Source organism: Hippocampus zosterae, chromosome 11 (genome assembly GCF_025434085.1).
Source record: "Hippocampus zosterae strain Florida chromosome 11, ASM2543408v3, whole genome shotgun sequence".
NCBI lineage: Eukaryota > Metazoa > Chordata > Actinopteri > Syngnathiformes > Syngnathidae > Hippocampus > Hippocampus zosterae.
The window spans coordinates 15,220,949-15,239,448 of record NC_067461.1 but is presented as its reverse complement, the minus strand read 5'-3'; the positions used below and the strand labels follow the sequence as shown (position 1 = coordinate 15,239,448).

Here is an 18,500-nt window from a genome sequence, read left to right as displayed (position 1 = left end):
AAATCCATTTGTTTTGCTGGAGTGAGCCAGTCCAATAAACGGAAAAATATCAGGACATTTTTCGTAAGGTGATACTGATGCACGTGATTGCCTGTGCATGCAGAAAGAGGCCTGTGAAACATTCATGAGCAGGACATGCTGCACCAGACTTTCTCACTGAGCCACCATAGCAGGTCCAAGTAGAGCTATGGGGACTGTTGAAGAAACTCTGAAGTGTCCTGCCTGCCAGGATTTTTTCACAGATCCTGTCAAACTCCCATGCAGACATGATTTTTGTCTGACCTGCATCCAGGCTGTCTGTGAAGATGGTCCTTTTTTCTGCCCAGAGTGTCAGATCCTGCTACCATCCAACATCACCCTGGAGATAGATGCAAGCCTACAAAGCAAAGTGAATGATTTCATTATTAAATCATTGACGTCGTCGCCACGGACAGAAACCAAATCTTCATCAGTAATCCTCTGCGACCACTGTATTGCGGCGCCATCAGAAGCTATTCGGACCTGCCTGACCTGTGACGCCTCTTTGTGCCAGGCCCATGCATTGTTGCACCAGCAAAGGTCTGTACTGAGGGAGCACACCGTGGTGGAGGTGACACAGGATCTGCTGTCTTTAAAATGCAAGGAGCACCGTGATGAGCTGAAGTTCTTTTGCTTGGAGGAGAGAGTCCCTGTTTGCTGTCTGTGTGTCCTGGTTGGTGCACACAAGAATCACAAAGCAGCCCGACTACATGAAGCCTGCACAGACTTAAAGGTCATTAAATAATGGGTTTGCTTTGCATATTTCTATGCCCGGATTCTATGCAAAAGAACGAGTCGTATGTCTGTTTCAGAGCATGTTGGAGAGAACTGTCAAACAACTGCTGCAGATGAGATGCGAAGCAGAGAATGCTATTAAAGACTTGGAGTTCATGTATACGCAAACAATGGTACAGTCATTGTAAAATAATTTTGTGAATCTATATTTTAGCATTTCATATAATTAAATAATCATTTCAGATGTCTGCAGCGGATTTCAGAGAGAGAATCTCAGACAAGTACAACAGGATCCGTGTTGTGCTGGATGGCGACGAGCGTCTGATGACGCAGATCATTGATGCAGAAGAGGAATGCATGAGCGAGTGGCTGGAAGCGCAGAGAGGAATCGTGGAGGAACGCATCAAGGAGATAGACAAACTCAGAGTTTCCAGTAAACTACTCTTAGAAGAAACACATGACTTGAGCTTCATACGGGTAGGTGGAAACATCTTTTGCTCCAATGTCATGGTCACACTTCAAGTGCATAAGCTAGTTTTGTTTTCTTTTTCCAGCAAATCACCGCTCAGAATTTGTGGTTAGTATATTTGTCATTCATGTTTTCATTGTCATAATTGATGGATATTTCTTTTGACGTGTGATTGTGTTTCTGTTTGATTGAAGTGGCCCTCCAAGTTTGGCACCCATTCAGCAAATGGACAGAGAACTGTGCGAGCCTGACAAAATGAGAACAGTAGAAAAGCTGGTGGATGACCTGTCAGTGGCTCTGTCGCAACACTTACCTCGAATGTGGTCCTGTAAGTAAAATGATCTTTTCCAGTGGAACGTCCAAAATCTGACACATGCTGGACGTCGACTTCCAGGTTATACAAGTTTCACAATATTTTACCCACAGTAAATAATGTTAATGAATATATTCGTATCATCTTTTGAACTGTATAGGCAATGTTATTTCGATAGCCATAAGTGCCATATAAATGTATCCGCTGTATAAAATAATAAAATACAACTACAATGAACTAAAACTCCTCACAATTTGAAAACGCCTGGCACACACAGCATGGAGAGAGTACAGGAGGTGTTGGTAGAGTTGTACTTTCTTGTTGGAGTTAAAAATATCTGTTATCATCTATTTTGTGCTCTGTAGTTGCTTTTTTAAGTACGTACTGCAACGTTGTGCCCAATGGGGCATTTGCTTGGTAAAACAATGAACTTGTAGTTTGCATTTCTCCACCGTCCTGTGCGTGTGTGTGTGTGTTGTCTCTCTGTATCTTGATTAGGTTTCTCTGAAAACATGCAAGTTAGCTGATTTGAAGACTAAATTGTCCAGAGGTCAATGTGGGTATGAATAGTTGTTTGTCTATATGCGCCCTGTGATTGGCTAGTGACCAGTCCAGTGTGTACCCCCGCCTCTCAACCCAAATCCAGCCAGGCTTGGCTCCAGCTGACACAAGACCCTAATGAGGACAAGCTGTCCATGCCTTTCATCCATCTTCTATAGTACTCATCGTCATTAGGGTCTCATACACAAGCACTGGGGGAAGATATAAATTCTACACAGGAAGACCAGAGCTGAGATTGGCACCCCGAATTTGAGGGCAACCTTTGATGGTTTGGACACATTTAGAGGAGATATTATGAGTGTATTGTGAGGAGAAAGACAAAGATGGAGCTTCCAGGCGAGAGAGCCAAGACCTAAGGAAAGGTTGATAGATGTGGACCCAGAGGGAATCCATGAGAGTCTTCAAAAAGAGGATGCACACTGCGCTGACCCCGAATAGGACAAGCCAAAAGAAAAAGATGAAGATTTGATTAAAGATTCTAAAATCAACTTATTTTCCTAATAATTCTGTTCTGAATATCAATTTGTCATTTCAGATATAGGTTGTCCTGCTCTCGACTTGAAAACAGCCCACCCAAAGCTGGAGGTATCCCAGGATGGGAGACAAGTGTGTTGGGGAGTGCAACCTGACAGTGGAGCTCCAATCACTCAGCCATATGATTCCCAGTACAGCGTCTTGGCTCAGAAGAGTTTTACTACTGGCAAACACTACTGGGAAGTCATCGTACAGGAGAAACCATATTGGCTGATCGGTGTGACTACTGGTCCAGTCAATGGAGATATTGGTCTGAGTCTAAGGCCCTCTGGTCTGGGTGTGAATAAGACTTCCTGGTGCATCTACCACGGTGATGGACAGTACATGGCGTGCCACGACACCCAGGAGAAGCAACTACAAGTTGGGAAGAAAGTCAGAAAATTGGGCATACTGGCAAATCTTCCCAAGGGGGAGCTGTCGTTCTACAATGCAGACACCATGAGTTTGCTTCACTCGTTCTGCGTGGAGTGCAAAGAGCCCATTTTCCCAATGTTTAACCCCTGCATTGATGTAAATGGTCTCAACAGGCATCCCTTGACCATGTTTTGGATCAAGGATCCCTGGGATTGGAGCGTCAGCACAGATGGAGGTGACGAGTGATTTTGTCATTTCTCATATTACAGTACAAAAAGGATGTTGGACGTTAGATAATGTTGAGTCTTGTATAAGATGAGTATTAAGTTTGCGTGTTTGATTTTGGTATTTGACATGCTTAGAGAAAGTAACTGACACCGCTTTACACTGTAAATATTTAATGTATTCATTTCTGGGACAAACTACTGTCACACAGTTCACCAAGTTAATGACTCATGCATTGCTTGTTCTTTTCACCACATGACCCTCAGCACAGCACCGAGGTCATTTGTGCCTTTGGTGTCACATGTCAGTGTACCTTGCACAGGCAACCTGTATGAAAAATCGACCTAGTTAAGCGTCAATGTAGGTGTGACACTGCATCTTCACGCGTCTTGATAGATGATAGAGAAAATGAGAGATGGCATCCTATTGAGTTGTATTTTGAGGTCTTGTGTGCCCATTTGTCCACGTATAGATTAATAAAATCGATCTTTTATGTATATGTGTGTGAACACAGCCAAATTGAACCTTTTGAGTAAAATTACCTCCATAAGTCATTTTTAATCAATTAAACCAAACAAGTAAAGCTGTGTGTCGGGCATTTAGAAGCTATTATGTAGGTCATCATCATCATCATTATAAGCTTCACATCATTGCCAAATGTGCAGAACACTTCAAGATGTTATCCTTATAAGTACATGACTGGGTTATATATACTTACATTCAGAGTAAAAAGTACGACAACTGCACAAACACCAAACCCGACTCATAAGAGTGAGGTTCAAGCCCTAAGTTCTACTCGACACAGTAATACAGTAGATGCTCCTTATTAAGATGACGCTTGAATTTTTGATTTGATCCAGTCCAGAAAGTGAGAGACCCGTGCATACACCCCAGGCTTATTCTTCTGTCCACATTGGTCTCCCCAGCTCACCAAACCATAAACAACATGGGTATTGTTCTGCTCACAGGTCAGCGGCCCTCCAGAATCACCCTGAAACAACAAGTGTTCTCAACAGTAAAGCCGCAGCCACGCCCAACAATTTAAATTAGTCAATCACTGTATGAGTATTAGTTTTTCATTTTCTCCTTACTTACCTGGCAGGAATCGATCCCTCCTTTTAGATGGCCAGCGCAAAACATGGTGTTATCCAAAGCTGTTCCATAAATGTTGCTGTCAGAGCATTTCGCTTGGTTGATCAGTAGAACATTAGCCTCCAGCAAATGGTTGGAACCATATTCGGCTGCAAATAGAAATAGAACAAGAGAGTGCGTCACCTTCAAAGTGTACAAGCATTTTAAATTCGTTTAACCTCATCAATCATTGGAATGTAGGTGGAATATATGTATCATTATTTCACTTGAAGATAATTGGACTTACATTCCTCAGTGGCACCCCATCCAGAAATGGTACATTCCTCCCCATCATCTAGCGGCTCTTCGGGCAGACAGGCTGCCTTCACAAACTGGGTCTCATTGGCACAAATGCCATCAGTGCTTTCCAGTCGCAGCAATGCTGTACAAATATAGTTGTGGTATGTTATTAGGTTACATTTAACATACAAACTATGAGCCCAAAAAACTCTAGTGTTATTTCAAACTGAACATATAAGTCAACCAAACGGCTCACGGGTTGTTTTTGAAAAAATGCATGAACAACCCTGGCTAAACTTAACCCCGTCATACAAATATTTTGAAAAGTGGAGATGTATTTTATTGCATCAACATACTCCCTTGACATCAATTATCTTGTTATTTATTATTTATGTGAATAGCTGACCATAGGTTCCGCAGACAAACCCGTGAATAAGTGTGGGTTAAGTGCAAACCACAGGAATTTGGTAGAGACAGCAGGTCGCATCAAAGTGCTCACCGATGTCATTGTGAACTGATACTGGAGTCTCCCTGTAGTTCTCATGCACAATAGCCTCTTCAACATTAATGATCTGTTCAGTGGGTTCCTCAGTGTCCAGGGAGAGTCTTCCCATAACCACCTGCATGTCAGATCCCCGCTCGCTGTTCAAACACATCAACATGTCATCTGAAATGTTTACAGTGTTTTAAAAAAATGTGCTTGTCAAAATTGCTCTTACATGCAATGTCCGGCTGTCAGTACCCAGCAGCTTTCAATAAGAACACCTCCACAGATGTGCTTGAACTGCCGGGTGGATCTCTTAGGTCTCACTTGCAGCGACACCTGCCAAGGTAATGCTCCAGGGGATACCTTCAATCCCCCAAAAATTCGGGTTACGACTTTCTTTGGCTGAGGCTTCCCACAAGTGCTGAACAGTTTTCGAGATGGTGCGATAGTGGGTGAGGTGTCACTTGGTTCCGGAGGCTGAGTGGGCTTTTGGTCTGGGGACGCTGAAGGGACCATTCCTTCTGTTGTCACCCAGAGGAATTCACAGTTCGGCAAGTAAAACAACTCGATTTGTGCTATGTGCACTTATAACAGAATCGTATGCAAACAACTGACGTCGACGTACCTTCAGAACACTCGTTTACATCACAGTAGTTCCACAGCAGCTTTTGCCCTCTTCTGAAGAAACACCATGGCGTCAAGTCGCCGTCTGGGTTCCTGGGGCATCGAAAACATCTCACTTAGCACCTTGCCTCCCCCGGCGGTAAGTAGACGTTTTCAATAGCATCTTTTGAGAAAAAGTTGACCTGCAGAAGTTGTGAGGGCCAAGGCCATCACTGTCCTCAAATGAGTTGAAAGGATCGACTCCATTCTTCAGGATGAAGTGAGAGTTCCAATAGAGGCATTCGTTGCCATTAACTGTCTCGCTCACGGTGCCACGATACGACTCTCCATCATCGTCATAACAGTCATTTGGGCCTGAGAATCAAAACAGTCCCACTTCAATAATTTCAACCATAACATTCAGACTTCAACAATAAAGATTAGTTGTAAGTACTTTCAAATACAGCATCAATGCCATTATCAATAGCTTAAGTCCGCTGGCATACAAAAGTAAATGCCATAAAGCTACTGTTACTTTAACACACCCATAGCTGTTACACATTCAAATAGAATGTCCAACAGCACTATCAGGCATATGTCTCATCTCTGCTCTGTAGAAAGATTTAGAATCGGTGGAGTTTAGCTTTCATTTAAATTGTTGACTGGCCCTGTGTAACATAACTACCACTGTCGGGCTATGACTTGCACACCAGATGTGCAATTTATGAACCAGTGTAGCCAATGTGTGAAAAAACTTCTGATGTTTCTGATTTTGTTTAGTGGAAGCAGCTTGTGATGACAGCATTTAATGGCACTTACCAACGTGGCAGAAACGACCTCTGAACCCCGAAGGACACTCGCAGTCAAAGTCATCTCCATCCTTGATGCACCTTCCGCCATTCTTACATGGATTCGGCTCACAAAGACTATCTGTAGAAAAAGCAGTCAACAATGTACTCGAATTAAACAACTCTCTACAAATTCGGCCATTGGTGTGAGTGAATAGAGCAGTGGTTCCTTACATGTTTTACAGTATGGCGGCTGGAAGGGATGCTTGCATTTGCACTCATAAAAAGGTCGAGTGGAAGTCACCACGCACTCACCACGGCCACAGATACCTCTCTTGCAAAACTTTGGTGCTGGAACATTGATCGTGTTTTTATTACTAATTTCTTGCAAACCACATTTGCTGTATGCAACACATCCTTTCTAACCTCTCTCGCAGCGTCTTCCTTTGAAATGTTTTGGGCAGTCGCATTTAAATTTATGTTTTCCTTTTTCCTTGCAGACACCATTATTTTGGCAAGGGTTCGGGTTACATCGACCTGAGGAAAAGGAAGGAGTAGGCCATGGAGATATGGTTTAAAAAATGTACCACATGACACATAAAAAAGAACGACTGAAAGAAGAGCATTTCAGTTCAGTGTTTCTCACCTGCTGGCTCTTGTAGGTCATAGAGCCATTCACTTGGGTCATCGTCGTTGTCATCTTCATCATCCAGAGCCCCATCCAAAATTCCAAAGAACGGGTCTCAGAAGGATGACATGATATAAACGTATGCATCTGTGACATGCTACAACATGAAATTTGAATCACTTACCATTCAGTATGTCAGTAAATCGTTCTCTCCATTTTGCACGGTTTCCATGTTTACTATGCCTGACTTCTCGACGAACGTGAACATGATCGTGGTCATGGTCATGATCATGAGTACAATTATGGTTTTTAGGTTTCATCTGGAGAAAAAAAAATGTTGAATATGTTTCCATTGGGAATGACAATAAGTGTCTTCTTTTGGGGGAGGGTGTATTTTTTTACAATGGTTAAATAGAAATTTGGAGTTTCAAAGGCATTTTTCGAGAGAATTTGGGGCATTTGGAAAATAGATTATTTCTGCCATTAAAGGACATTTCATAACATTATTAAACTTTTTCATTTATGGTAAGTGTCATAATCATTTTTGGGTGTGTAAACACACACAAAAACCCATTCAAGCTCCCTGATTTAGATCAACCTGCAATTTTGCTGCTGTCCCACTTTCTATGGAACATTTCCAGCGTTGAAAATTACAGCAGTGTTGCAACTCTGTTTGAGATTAGTCATCATTATTATGGCTGGTGAATGGCTCCATTTTATTCAAAAGAAAAAGGCATAACAAAAGGAAAAAAGCCCACCATAATAAGTTAAGCACCAGAAGTGAGCAGGGAATACATACTTCGGCTGGGATGAGGATCACGGCAAGAAAGAGGCAAAAGAAGAGGAGCTTCAGGTTCATGATGGCAGCAGATGAGTGGACACGCAGACAAATGAGAGTATGTGGCAGGCAGCAGATCGCTCTCACTTTTGTAAACTTTTGTACACTAACCTTTGATTCGCCTTTATCTTGCCGGTCAATGATATTGATTTTTTCCTATACTTTTGAGGATTCATATGCAGTCACAAACACAATATTGTTCGGTGAATCACACTATGGACATTTAATTACCAACAACAAAGTACAAGTTTTGTTTATAGTGAGATTTTTATTTACTTTTTTTGAGTTTCCAATCAAATGACTAAGAAGTTTTTTTTGAAATCAACTCATATTTTCAAAATCAAAATCAACAATCACGTCATAGTGATAATGAAATATTATGACTGGTATTAGGTTCAGATGTGTTTTTGTTTCATTACAGTTGTGGGCTCATGGAATATTGAATGTCTGTCCCCCTACAACCCTCATTTTCAGCGCCTCAGGGAAAAGTTCATTTGCAAGGAACTTATTTGTTTGACTGTAGACTTTGGATCTACACACACTGGCTGACTCTCAAGATAAACTACCACTGCTATTTAAACTCACTTCACCCCAAATCTAGGGCAGCCTAATGATGATCCAGTCTAGTGGGTAAACCAAGCTGATTTGTGATGTTATTATATGGTTTTGTTCCACCAAACTACTGTTAAATATTCAGAAGTGTTAGACATGAGAAGGCATTGTGTTGCAATGTCCCACCATAAGCATTCTTTTTAGAAGGAAGTATATATCCAAATGAAACTGATCACATTGTGAGCAAGGAACCGCAAGCACCAGGTTCTTCAACAATACAGCGTATTAAACTCTTTGCATAACTGTTATTTTTACAACACAAATGGGGTTGGAAAATATTGTCTGACTTGTCTGAGGCTGACATACAGTATGTTTAGTCTGTCTGTTAACTATTTGAATTCCTCTGGAAGCTCAGTTGATAGACCATCAGACCACAAACTCTCATTGTGGTTCATGCAGCATTTACTGTAAAGTTCATTTTAAAGTCTGAAATGGTAAAACAGCCAATAACTCAAACTTCAAATGAATTACACGACTTGCAATGTTTTCCCAAGGGCGAGCGAAGCGGCTAGCATATCTGCCACGCAGTTTGTGGTTCCAGGATTGAATCTCAGCTGCATGTTGGCCTGGGATTTGTGAGAGTTTTCCCCTAGGTTGTTTAGTTTCCTACCACATTTCAAAAACATGTATCCTTTCATTCATTCATCTTCCGAGCCGCTTGATCCTCACTAGGGTCGTGGGGGTTGCTGGAGCCTATCCCAGCTGTCTTCTGGCAGTAGGCGGGGGACACCCTGAATCGGTTGCCAGCCAATCGCAGGGCACACAGAAATGAACAACCATTCGCACTCACACTCACACCTAGGGACAATTTAAAGTGTTCAATCAGCCTGCCACGCATGTTTTTGGAATGTGGGAGGAAACCGGAGCACCCGTAGAAAACCCACGCAAGCCCGGGGAGAGTATGCAAACTCCACACAGGGAGGCCGGAGCTGGAATCGAACCCGGTACCTCTGCACTGTGAAACCGACGTGCTAACCACTGGACTACGTGAATTAAAGACTGAATTGCCCATAGGTGTGTGAATAATTTTTGGAGTATGACACACGTACACCGGGACTGACTGGCGACTAGCAAGATGCATCCAAAACCACCTGGAATAGTCTCCATCTTAACCTGTGATCCACAGCAGGATACACAGTACAAAATGGATGGATGGAAGGTTTCATTTCAATGTGTGCCAAGTGCCTTATAAATGATTGGTACAAGGTTAAATATGTGGAGCTGGAGGTGTTGCATTACAGATTACAATAGGTTTTGCATTGGTTCCATTGTGGTCATGGCCAGGACACAAGGCCAGGTGGAGGCTGTCCGAGAAGCTCCCTGCACAGAAGCAGAACAGCGGTGACATATCGTCTGCACCCAGAAACATCACCGACGCGGCTGGGAAATTACACAAAATTCCAATTCGACAGAAGTGTTTTGGGACAAGCAGTCGATGGGGCACCCCTCTGTGCCAGGCTGTATACTCCCCACCAAAAAACTCCACGCACCACGACTCATCTCCGCGACCCAGCCAGCAGTCCTCAGCGATGCCCTTGCGCGGAATGCTGGGATACGTGACGCCAAGCTCCCAGTAAGTCTTGCCAGTCACGTCCATTTCCCAGTAATGACAGCCAGAGCTGAAGCTTTGCAAGCTGATGACATTAAGAGTGGTGTCAAAGCGGCAAGGGGCTTCAGGAAGCTCCTTCCATGCGTCTGTGTAGGTGACACTGTCACCTTTCGGAGAGATGAGCAGCTTGGGATGGGCTGTGTCTGGATCCAGGCACACGTCGCTCGAATCTGGAGATTAATATTATGTATCAATATGGTGAAAAGAAACAATGAAGTTGTGGTCGCTCAAATTTGTGGTTAGACTAACAACTTTTCGCAAGATTCTTCATGGTAGGAGTGAGGGAGGAGATGAGTAGAAGCATGTTGTTGGTGAGGCTGAGAATCTGCTCAGCTTTTGTGGCGTCCAAGCTCACACTGCAACACTCAAACCTACTGAGTGCATCTGCCACTCTGGATCAGAAATGGAAGGATGTTGAGTCACAATCGAGCGTTTTGATTATATTTTTTCCATTATCACAGTTTAATTGCGATGGTGATACATACCTGTCGATCACCCCTGCACCTTGGTGGTCTGACTAAGAAGCAAGGAAATCATAACACAATGAAGTGTACTGCATATCATCATTATTTATGCTGCTTTAGGAGTGTGAAAATAACTACATCTAACTAGAATTACCCCTGGAACAGCAAAGCTCTTCAAAATATATACAGTATCAATAAATAAAATATGGAGTCTCTAGGCAGAATTGAATAGCTGAACAGTGAAGCAGATGTGCTCAATATTAGTGCACTGTATTGCCTGTAATTCAGCATATATACTTGTACCAGAATCTATTCCATGCTCATTCACCATTTCATGAGCATGCAAGTCCTCGTGGTCGAGCGTCACTGTGATCCCAGCCAGGTCCTGCTCTATCTCCCGGATCAGAGACCAGTTCTCCTCCATGAGCCAGTCCAGAGCTGAGACAGCAGCACGCTCCTCTGCCTCCAAGTAGGACAGTGTGGTCCTCAGGTCTTCGTCCAGGATGGCTCGGATCTCCAGATGTTTTCTTATTATGCTCTCCTTTATCACGTAGGACTTTTTCTGAGGTACAAGCACTCATCAGTTCAGTGTACAGTATGTCGAGAGTCACTCTAAATCATTGGTGTCAAACTCGGATCCTGGAGGGCCGCTGCCCTGCATGTTTTCCAAGTCTCCCTGTTGCAACACACCTGATTCAAATGATCAGATCATCAGGAAGCTCTGCGGAAGCCTGACATTGAACCTGTTCATTTGAATCAGGTGTGTTGCAACAGGGAGACTTGGAAAACATGCAGGGCAGTGGCCCTCCGGGACCTGAGTTTGACAACTATGCTCTAAATGCTTGTTTTTCTTTAAGGTTAAAGCATGTTTATTGCCAACAACAACACAAAAATCAGCTTTTAAGTCATCAAAGTAGTGGGACACTTTTTGGGTGTGAATGACCATGTAAATTTGGCGGGGGGTGGGGTCAGGGCACAGGTCACAGGTCACAGGTCACAATCTGAACTACTCCCAAACTGGGATTTGGAGATAAGCAAAATGGTCACTGTAAAGTGAGCAACCTGAACACCAGAGGCTAATATTACAAATGAAGGAATATTCTTTTGAGATTTTTTCTTCATATTCTCGCAAAATTTTACTACTTGGGACTCTTCCCATGGAGAACTTACAGTGATTTCCGATTGTTGCACGGCCAGGTTCGTCTGTCTGTCCTTCACCATCCCCCTCTGCATCTTTAGACATTCTTGATGACTTTTTAACAACTCCTGCAGAGAACGATGCAAATATTGTACAATACCCTCAGATGGATGAATACGTTCATACTGGGGCTCCCCGGGCGCAGCACCAGAGCAAATGTTTTGTGAACACCTCTACCAAGCCGTAATCATAATACAACGACGGTTTGGTCATTGTTGCGCTTGACAACAGGGCTGTAGTCATGCCCACGTTTATGATAGAGTCCAAGTCAAGTTCGAGCCACAGAGGTACAAGTCCAAGTCAAGTCCGCGTCACAAAGGAGGGCGGGTCGGTGGTCGACTGGTTAGCGCGTCGACCTCACAGTGCAGAGGTCGAAGGGTCCAGCCTTCCTCTGTGGAGTTTGCATGTTCTCCCCGGGCCTGAGTGGGTTTTCTCCGGGTACTGCGCTTTCCTCCCAGATTCCAAAAACATGCATGGTAGGCTGATTGAGCAATCTAAATTGTACCTTAGTGTGAGTGTGAGGACGGATAGTTATTCGTCTCTGTGTGCCCTGCGATTGGCTGGCAACCGGTTCAGGGTGTCTCCCGCCTACTGGCCGGAAACAGCTGGGATAGGCTCTAGCACACCCCATGGCCCTTGTGAGGAGAAAGCGGGTCGGAAAATGGATGGATGGATATATTATATAATTATACTCTACCATACAATATTTGGTTCCCATTTTTTAGAATATGGGCCAAAGCTATTAAAATGAGTCGGAAGTCATTTAAAACATATTGATTTATCGTTAAAGTTAAATATATTTACAGGAAGGAAAGTATAAATCAAATCGTATTGCTTCATTTAAATGGCTATTGACAAATATGTTTTGGAAATTTCCCCATTATCCCCTTGCATCCTGGAATGCAAGATAAAATATAGAAGATATCCAGTGGGATACTTTGTGGGTGTCTACAATTTTTCTGGTGTCTACAATAATTGGAATTTACTGAAGAAAGGTTGTATTCCTCTACCGTCTTACCCTTTTTTGATTTTGGTTTAAATGAAATCAGTCAACATACGCACGTCACTGTTATACCACTGTTATATTACTATGAGTGTAATTTGTCATCAGAGAAATTGAGATTGAGTATTTACACTTTGTGCCGTATCTCATTCAGAGGAAAATGGACAGAAGTACTTAACAAGTGGAATGACTTTCGTAGTGTTCAGTATATTTTGAATAAGTCTGACTTACCTTTGTGCATCGAAACATAACACCTAACTTCTGACAGACATACGCCACTTTAACTTTTTCTTTTGTCGTTTGATCTGTTACTCTCAGGATGAAGCCATTTTAACAATATTCTGTTTTCAAATGAAAGACCACATATAATAAGAGTGTACAGTATGTGCAAACTTTCCCATTGGGTCAATAAAAGCCACCAAGTGTTCAAACAACCTCTCACCCAGGATAAATGTGCTTGACGGAGAAACGCAAAGTTCACAGAAAGAGGCAGTGAGTAGCTATGGTCTCGCTGGGGATAGTGTTGTTCATGGTGATTTAAAGCTTTATTGGCTTCGTTTTCAAAACAACAACCGTGTATTTTCAATCACTGTATAAAACAATACTGTCAAACAGGCTTGCTTACATTAGCTATATTATCTACTGATCTCTTACTTTATATTGGGTATGGCAATAAAATATATTAAGATGTGTATTTTCAATAAAGGTGAGGGGTAAATGCCCGGCCATGTTTCAGAAAGCCTGAGAGGAGTGTCATTTTCTATTTTTTTAAGGATCTAATGAAAGCTGGCCTGTCCAGGAGGGCAGATATGAAGGCTGAGTGTAGATGCTTGGATCGTTCATTATCATTGTGAGGCAGGAAAACCGTTTCGGCTGGTCACTTGACTGCTTTCGCAGTGTTCTTTTTTTCTCTCTTTTTAATTATTACTATTATTCAAAGACTCACTGAACCAACTGATGCAACCTTTGGACCAAATATTTTTTGGTCCCAGCAAAGGAAAGCAGATGTATATTCAGGCTACGCGAGTGGACATTCTGTGGCGTCATAAAGTTCTACCGCACTTACAAAGTTCAACAGGGGTCAACAGCAACAAATAGCAGAAAGCAACGAGCATAAAAAGGAAGAAAGCAAAGCAAGGAAAAAAAAACAAGCGCCATCACAACACATGTCATCATCCTATTTATCATTCATTCTTTGTCATTTTTTAACATGAAATGATTCTTGATTATGAGTTCCCTGTGCAAATGTAATGAGTTGCACCATTCACCTCAGAGTCTCAGGAAGTGTCCGAGCAAAATAGTTCATGTCAGAAGGTAGAAAAAAAAAAATCAAGAAGAAATTAAGGAAACAAAACGAAGCCTAGCCCAGATGATTGTTTTCATGAATGGTTTGTTTGAATGTGCACGTGTGTGGACGCATGCTGCTGCGAGCGCTAGAAAAGCTTGGCCTTCTTTTTCATGTCGTTGCGTTTCCACAGGGGAAGCCTGTCAAACTCCTGGATCTCCATTCCAAAGATGTCAAAGAACGTTTCAGGTGCTAAGTGGCGCTAAAAAGGGTGGAGACAACAAAGGAGGGGAGGTAGGGGTTAGCACCAAAGCCATAAAAATGATATCTGCAAAAATGATGAGAAGCAATGAATACTGCACATTTTTGCTAATGCTCTATTTGTGTAACATGGTTAGACACAAAATTAGAAAATCGAGCATCAATGACGGATAAACATTGATACCTCCAGTCTGGTTCTGTCCACATCCCTGGGCAGTTTAGCTCTCCCTCTACTGGTTATCACGAGCATTTCATAGGGATACACCTTCAAAGGGAGACATGCATCAGTGCATTGGGTCACACACCCAAGTTGTTTTAACTATAAGCAACTTTATCTGACGAAATTACAATAATTGTATGTGAATGTACTTGTAATTGTGACAGAGGGAAGAAGTGGAAAGAGAGCAGGTATGTGGCAGGAGGATGACTGACAGTGAAAGTGGTCCTTTAGTTTTTTGGGGAAATGCTGGTTGGGTGCCATGGTGTGCATAATCTCACGTGCAAAATATCGAGAAAGAAAGGGTTGACACTGTTTTGTAAGGGCGGTATTTTGAGGACAAATCAGAATAAACTAAAAAAACAAAACGTCAGACTAACATCATTCACGCTGGCCAAGTAAACCTCATGGGAATGAACACACTGGAAAAGTAAACGATAACCTGAATAACTAATTCCATGTGTGCGAGAAGAAAGCAGCAACTGAAAATTGTGGTGATGTGATTGATAAACAACGTGCTTGAATTTCTCCTTATTCTCTGACCTACTCATACCCACACAGTGGTGGAATGCTCCCTTACGAGGTGTGTCAGAAAAGTTTCAGGACTGCATTTCACAAAGTACACTTCTTGCCCTTCACTGCAATTGCCTTAAAATACTTAACTGTGAGCTCAGCTCTCTGGAGCTCTTCAAGGTTTGTGTACATGCTTTGATATAAATATCTCCCATGTCGGGCCATCAAGGAACTGCCAGAGTGAGTAATGAGAGTAACGAGACCAGACTTGCTAGGGAGCATCAACACCGGTGATAATTCTTCCGAGTATGACCAAATGCCAGAGACTTCGGTGGAAAAGTCTGAAGAAAACAATTAAATCCAAGTCCAAAATCATGTTGATCGCATTCTTCTGTGTGAGAGGCATCAACGATCTACCAGCACAGAGATTCTGCTGCGCTTGCTTCATTCAGTGCATAAGAAGAGGCGAGACTTATGGTGGGGCTTCACCATGTCAACACACCTGCTCACAATGCCCTGAGCACCTGACAGTTCCCGACTCAGGAGAGTATCGCTGTGCTCACGGAGCAACCTCCCTACTTACCAAACATGGCTGTGTGTGACTTTTTTTCCTTTTGCCCAAGCTCAAGGGAATTACCAAGGGGTCCCGTTTTGAAGACATGAGTGAGCTCAACATGGCCAGCAGAATGATACGGAGGAGGGCCAAAAATATCCCTCCATGAAGGCATCACAGAGAGGCCAGGGAAGCACTTTAAGACTTAAAGGGAAAACTTGTAGTTAACATTTGAAATATAATTTTTGTCACACCAGTTTTGCAACTTTTCTGACACCCTTTGTATGCACTCTACAGTACTCTACATAGTGGTATAGAATCCTTTAGATGGAATTTTAAGCACTGGTTCTTCACTGTATGGCACATACAAGACCCCAGAAATCAAAGCCATGTGCAGATGAACATGAAGAAGCCGGCATGCTAAGCGTTAACGTGACTGCAGCTCTTGAAGCAGCATGCTAAATCTGCAATTTCTCGAATTAAGGTGTTAAATAAAATGTCTCTGCACTGCAGGGAGCAAACAGTAAATGACTTCCATTCTATGCTTCTGTCGATTAACAAACCTCCTTACATTATGTTAAAATAATTTGTGTATAAGATAGCTGAAACTTTTGTGTTTAGCTAGTGTTCGTGTAAGCTCACTGTACATTTGTTAACATACAATATATGAACATAAGTATTGGGACCCGTGGTCGTTTAAGCTGCATAACATTTTGGAGGGTATGGGGGTATTTTTGTCCATTCATCCAGAAGAACATTTGTGAGCGAGATGGGGGCCGGGTTATTACATCATTTCTGCTCTAGTTCATCCTGAGTGTGTTTGACAGGGTTCTGTACCCCAAACAAATCCATGTACCAGTACAGTATTTATTTATGGACCTTGTTTTGTGCAGTGCTACTGGAATGGAAAGGCGCCTTCCTCAAATAGTTGGCAGAAAAGTTTATGGGATGGTCTTCCATTTTTAACAGCAAAAACATTGGAAAGATATGCATTGCATGACCTGAAATGAACGCTTTGGTTAAGTCAGGTTTTTATTGTACTAATTTATCAATTTTTTCCAAGATTGCCATTTTCCAGAATAAAATGCGTTGCGGGTTGATATTCTGCATGTAAATATGATAAGTTGGAGTTGGTTTTGCTTCGCTCTCGATCTGACGTTATCAAATGATGACTTGTTTTATTTCATCCATTTCGTTTCTGTCTTATTTTATTGACGGCTATGAGTAAACAACAGCCTAGAAACCGGACATCTGAAACTCATGGCCTTGGGGCAATTTGCGGCCCGTGGGATGATATTTTATACATAATTCTGAAGTGACACTAAGTGCAAGGAGGTTGTCGCCTACAACCCGTCATGTCTTTTTCAAAACCTGCAATGAAGAGAAAGGTTAGTGATGCGAACAGCCAAAGACAGTTTTTTTGTTGTTGAAAACATGGGCACCTTGACATGTCTTGAAAGCAAAGAGAAATTTGTGGCGTTAAAAGAATTTGATGCCTTTTACTCAAGCAGACATGCTGAGGAGTATGCACGGTACTAGGGAGATGGGAGCGAGGAGTGAGATACCAATCTTGTTCACTATTTGAAAAAAACGTTATTGTTCTGAACTGTTATTAATTATTAAGATTGAAAAGAGTGGATTAGTTGTACTTTTTGGAATACTTAAACTCCTTTTTGGAATACTTGATACAGGCCATACACACCCAGACTGTGTCTCCAAGGGCCCCTGCTATTGACAACATTGACACACACATTCACCCAAATGAGCACGTTAACATCATTAATAAACCCAACATTTTTGGGGGACTAAATTCTTGAGATTCGACCACAGAAATTCTTGACGTGACAGTGCCGCCCTATGTTAATCTTGTTTATTATACGGTAATCTATAAGACGGCTAAGAGTGTTACTTAAAGAGGAAGTCAGCCCAAACATTTTCTTTTCAATATGTTCTATGCGCCTTCACTAGTTGAAACACAGCATTCCGATTCATATTACAATGCACTGTACACCATGGTGCCACACAGGTTTTTAGTTAATTATTATTTTTTTTCATTTCAGGTCAATTCCAATGTTTTACACAATAATTCCAAGACATATGAGGACCAATATTAAGGTTCAAGAGCATATTCAGTGGTCAAGTCCAACGCCTGATTGATTGGGCAACCGACGAGGTGGTGTGTCTCAATACTTTTGTCCATACAGTGTAGTTCACATTGTTGCCATCAGTACAAAAAGAAGAAGATACTTGCTTTGGGTTCCAACATATTAGGCATAGATACTCCCCTGTCCATCCTTGCAAGTGCTGCACGGCCATCCTTAATGTGCTAAAGAATAGAACATACACAAATATAATATAGTGGGACGGGACTGAAGGGTTAATGGCATGAGTATGTTGTCGTTTTATGACAGTGGGCACACTTTTCACTGGATGGAGCAAGGAGCTTGACTAGCGCGCAGGTTCCTATAATTCATGATGTTCAGTTGCTGTTCAAATGTCGGTTTATGCGTCCCTGGGGTGAATTTTGAACAAAAACAAAACAAAAAAACCCAGATTCCTAATCTCTAACATTTAGCTCGGGGCATGACATCGGTAGACAGACAAACAAAACATTGTGGTGATTGCACCTTGCACGTAGAGTACAGTTACTCAGCTACTGGGCAGTGCATTTCAATTGACTGCATGCCCTGTAGGTGACGTCTAGATGAGATACAGGAAAATGTTCGACGACAATGCAAGCATGTAGCACAAGTGGATAGTGTGCATTCAGGGCAAGATGCCTACTGCAGGCAAATCGGTGGTGCGAGATGAGAAAGCATGCCATGTGAAAAAGCAGATGGGGGACATACCTGAAAGTCTGC

The 18,500-nt window shown here is 42.3% G+C and overlaps 5 protein-coding genes across 29 annotated transcripts in view; 2 read left to right on the top strand and 3 right to left on the bottom strand.

Annotated features, from left to right (window-relative positions):
* Positions 1 to 175: 175 nt before the first annotated feature.
* LOC127610798 (E3 ubiquitin/ISG15 ligase TRIM25-like) lies at positions 176 to 763 on the top strand. The gene has a single exon (XM_052081240.1). It carries the CDS (start codon positions 188 to 190, stop codon positions 761 to 763), a length of 576 nt encoding a protein of 191 aa, XP_051937200.1. The 5' UTR covers positions 176 to 187.
* Positions 764 to 996: 233 nt separating this feature from the next.
* On the top strand, positions 997 to 3,230 carry LOC127610797 (nuclear factor 7, brain-like). The gene is made up of 4 exons (XM_052081239.1): positions 997 to 1,230; positions 1,308 to 1,330; positions 1,417 to 1,550; positions 2,632 to 3,230. Exons 1-4 carry the CDS (start codon positions 997 to 999, stop codon positions 3,228 to 3,230), a joined length of 990 nt encoding a protein of 329 aa, XP_051937199.1.
* A 135-nt stretch (positions 3,231 to 3,365) lies between these two features.
* On the bottom strand, positions 3,366 to 8,006 carry LOC127610387 (hyaluronan-binding protein 2-like). The gene is made up of 13 exons (XM_052080526.1): positions 7,886 to 8,006; positions 7,271 to 7,406; positions 7,105 to 7,200; positions 6,885 to 6,995; positions 6,693 to 6,809; positions 6,490 to 6,600; positions 5,874 to 6,045; positions 5,693 to 5,784; positions 5,300 to 5,588; positions 5,080 to 5,222; positions 4,588 to 4,722; positions 4,305 to 4,450; positions 3,366 to 4,200 (listed from the first exon to the last, which is right to left on the bottom strand). Exons 1-13 carry the CDS (start codon positions 7,943 to 7,945, stop codon positions 4,036 to 4,038), a joined length of 1,773 nt encoding a protein of 590 aa, XP_051936486.1. The 5' UTR covers positions 7,946 to 8,006; the 3' UTR covers positions 3,366 to 4,035.
* Positions 8,007 to 9,570: 1,564 nt separating this feature from the next.
* Positions 9,571 to 11,966, bottom strand: LOC127610379 (E3 ubiquitin-protein ligase TRIM58-like). 3 transcript variants are annotated; one of them, XM_052080500.1, is made up of 6 exons: positions 11,780 to 11,966; positions 10,938 to 11,171; positions 10,631 to 10,662; positions 10,395 to 10,537; positions 10,027 to 10,315; positions 9,571 to 9,856 (listed from the first exon to the last, which is right to left on the bottom strand). In XM_052080500.1, the coding sequence occupies exons 1-6, from the start codon at positions 11,840 to 11,842 to the stop codon at positions 9,811 to 9,813; spliced, it is 807 nt and encodes a 268-aa protein (XP_051936460.1). In that variant the 5' UTR covers positions 11,843 to 11,966; the 3' UTR covers positions 9,571 to 9,810. The 3 variants fall into 3 exon arrangements, with proteins under 3 accessions (XP_051936460.1, XP_051936457.1, XP_051936459.1); XM_052080497.1 differs by having other exon boundaries at positions 9,571 to 10,315; positions 11,780 to 11,958; XM_052080499.1 differs by having other exon boundaries at positions 9,571 to 10,315; positions 10,938 to 11,150; positions 11,780 to 11,958.
* A 1,362-nt stretch (positions 11,967 to 13,328) lies between these two features.
* Positions 13,329 to 18,500, bottom strand: part of ablim1a (actin binding LIM protein 1a) — a 41,222-nt gene continuing 36,050 nt past the window's right edge. For 19 of the 23 annotated variants that reach the window (XR_007964833.1, XR_007964830.1, XR_007964829.1 and 16 more), the window contains 2 exons: positions 14,541 to 18,496; positions 13,329 to 14,357 (listed from right to left, as the gene is read on the bottom strand). Coding sequence is in view for 2 of the 23 variants with exons in the window: in XM_052080458.1 (XP_051936418.1) it covers positions 14,244 to 14,357; positions 14,541 to 14,621; positions 17,891 to 17,965; positions 18,489 to 18,496 (278 nt within the window). In the remaining 21 variants the exon portion in view is untranslated. The remainder of the gene's footprint in view (positions 14,358 to 14,540; positions 18,497 to 18,500) is intronic. The other 4 variants (XM_052080458.1, XM_052080457.1, XR_007964826.1 and 1 more) reach the window with 3 other exon arrangements.

Bases quoted from the DNA above. Each gene is read 5' to 3' on its own strand.
- LOC127610798 (XM_052081240.1), top strand. From the start codon at position 188: ATGGGGACTGTTGAAGAAACTCTGAAGTGTCCTGCCTGCCAGGATTTT.
- LOC127610797 (XM_052081239.1), top strand. From the start codon at position 997: ATGTCTGCAGCGGATTTCAGAGAGAGAATCTCAGACAAGTACAACAGG. The intron at 1,231-1,307 runs GTAGGTGGAAAC...TTCTTTTTCCAG, and splicing joins ATGACTTGAGCTTCATACGG to CAAATCACCGCTCAGAATTT. The intron at 1,551-2,631 runs GTAAGTAAAATG...TTGTCATTTCAG, and splicing joins CTTACCTCGAATGTGGTCCT to ATATAGGTTGTCCTGCTCTC.
- LOC127610387 (XM_052080526.1), bottom strand. From the start codon at position 7,945: ATGAACCTGAAGCTCCTCTTCTTTTGCCTCTTTCTTGCCGTGATCCTC. The intron at 6,996-7,104 runs GTGAGAAACACT...CCTTTTCCTCAG, and splicing joins TGACCTACAAGAGCCAGCAG to GTCGATGTAACCCGAACCCT. The intron at 6,810-6,884 runs GTTAGAAAGGAT...TCAATGTTCCAG, and splicing joins AGGAAGACGCTGCGAGAGAG to CACCAAAGTTTTGCAAGAGA.
- LOC127610379 (XM_052080497.1), bottom strand. From the start codon at position 11,842: ATGCAGAGGGGGATGGTGAAGGACAGACAGACGAACCTGGCCGTGCAA. The intron at 10,663-10,937 runs GTGAATGAGCAT...CTTGCTTCTTAG, and splicing joins ACTTGCATGCTCATGAAATG to TCAGACCACCAAGGTGCAGG. The intron at 10,538-10,630 runs GTATGTATCACC...TTTCTGATCCAG, and splicing joins GGTGCAGGGGTGATCGACAG to AGTGGCAGATGCACTCAGTA.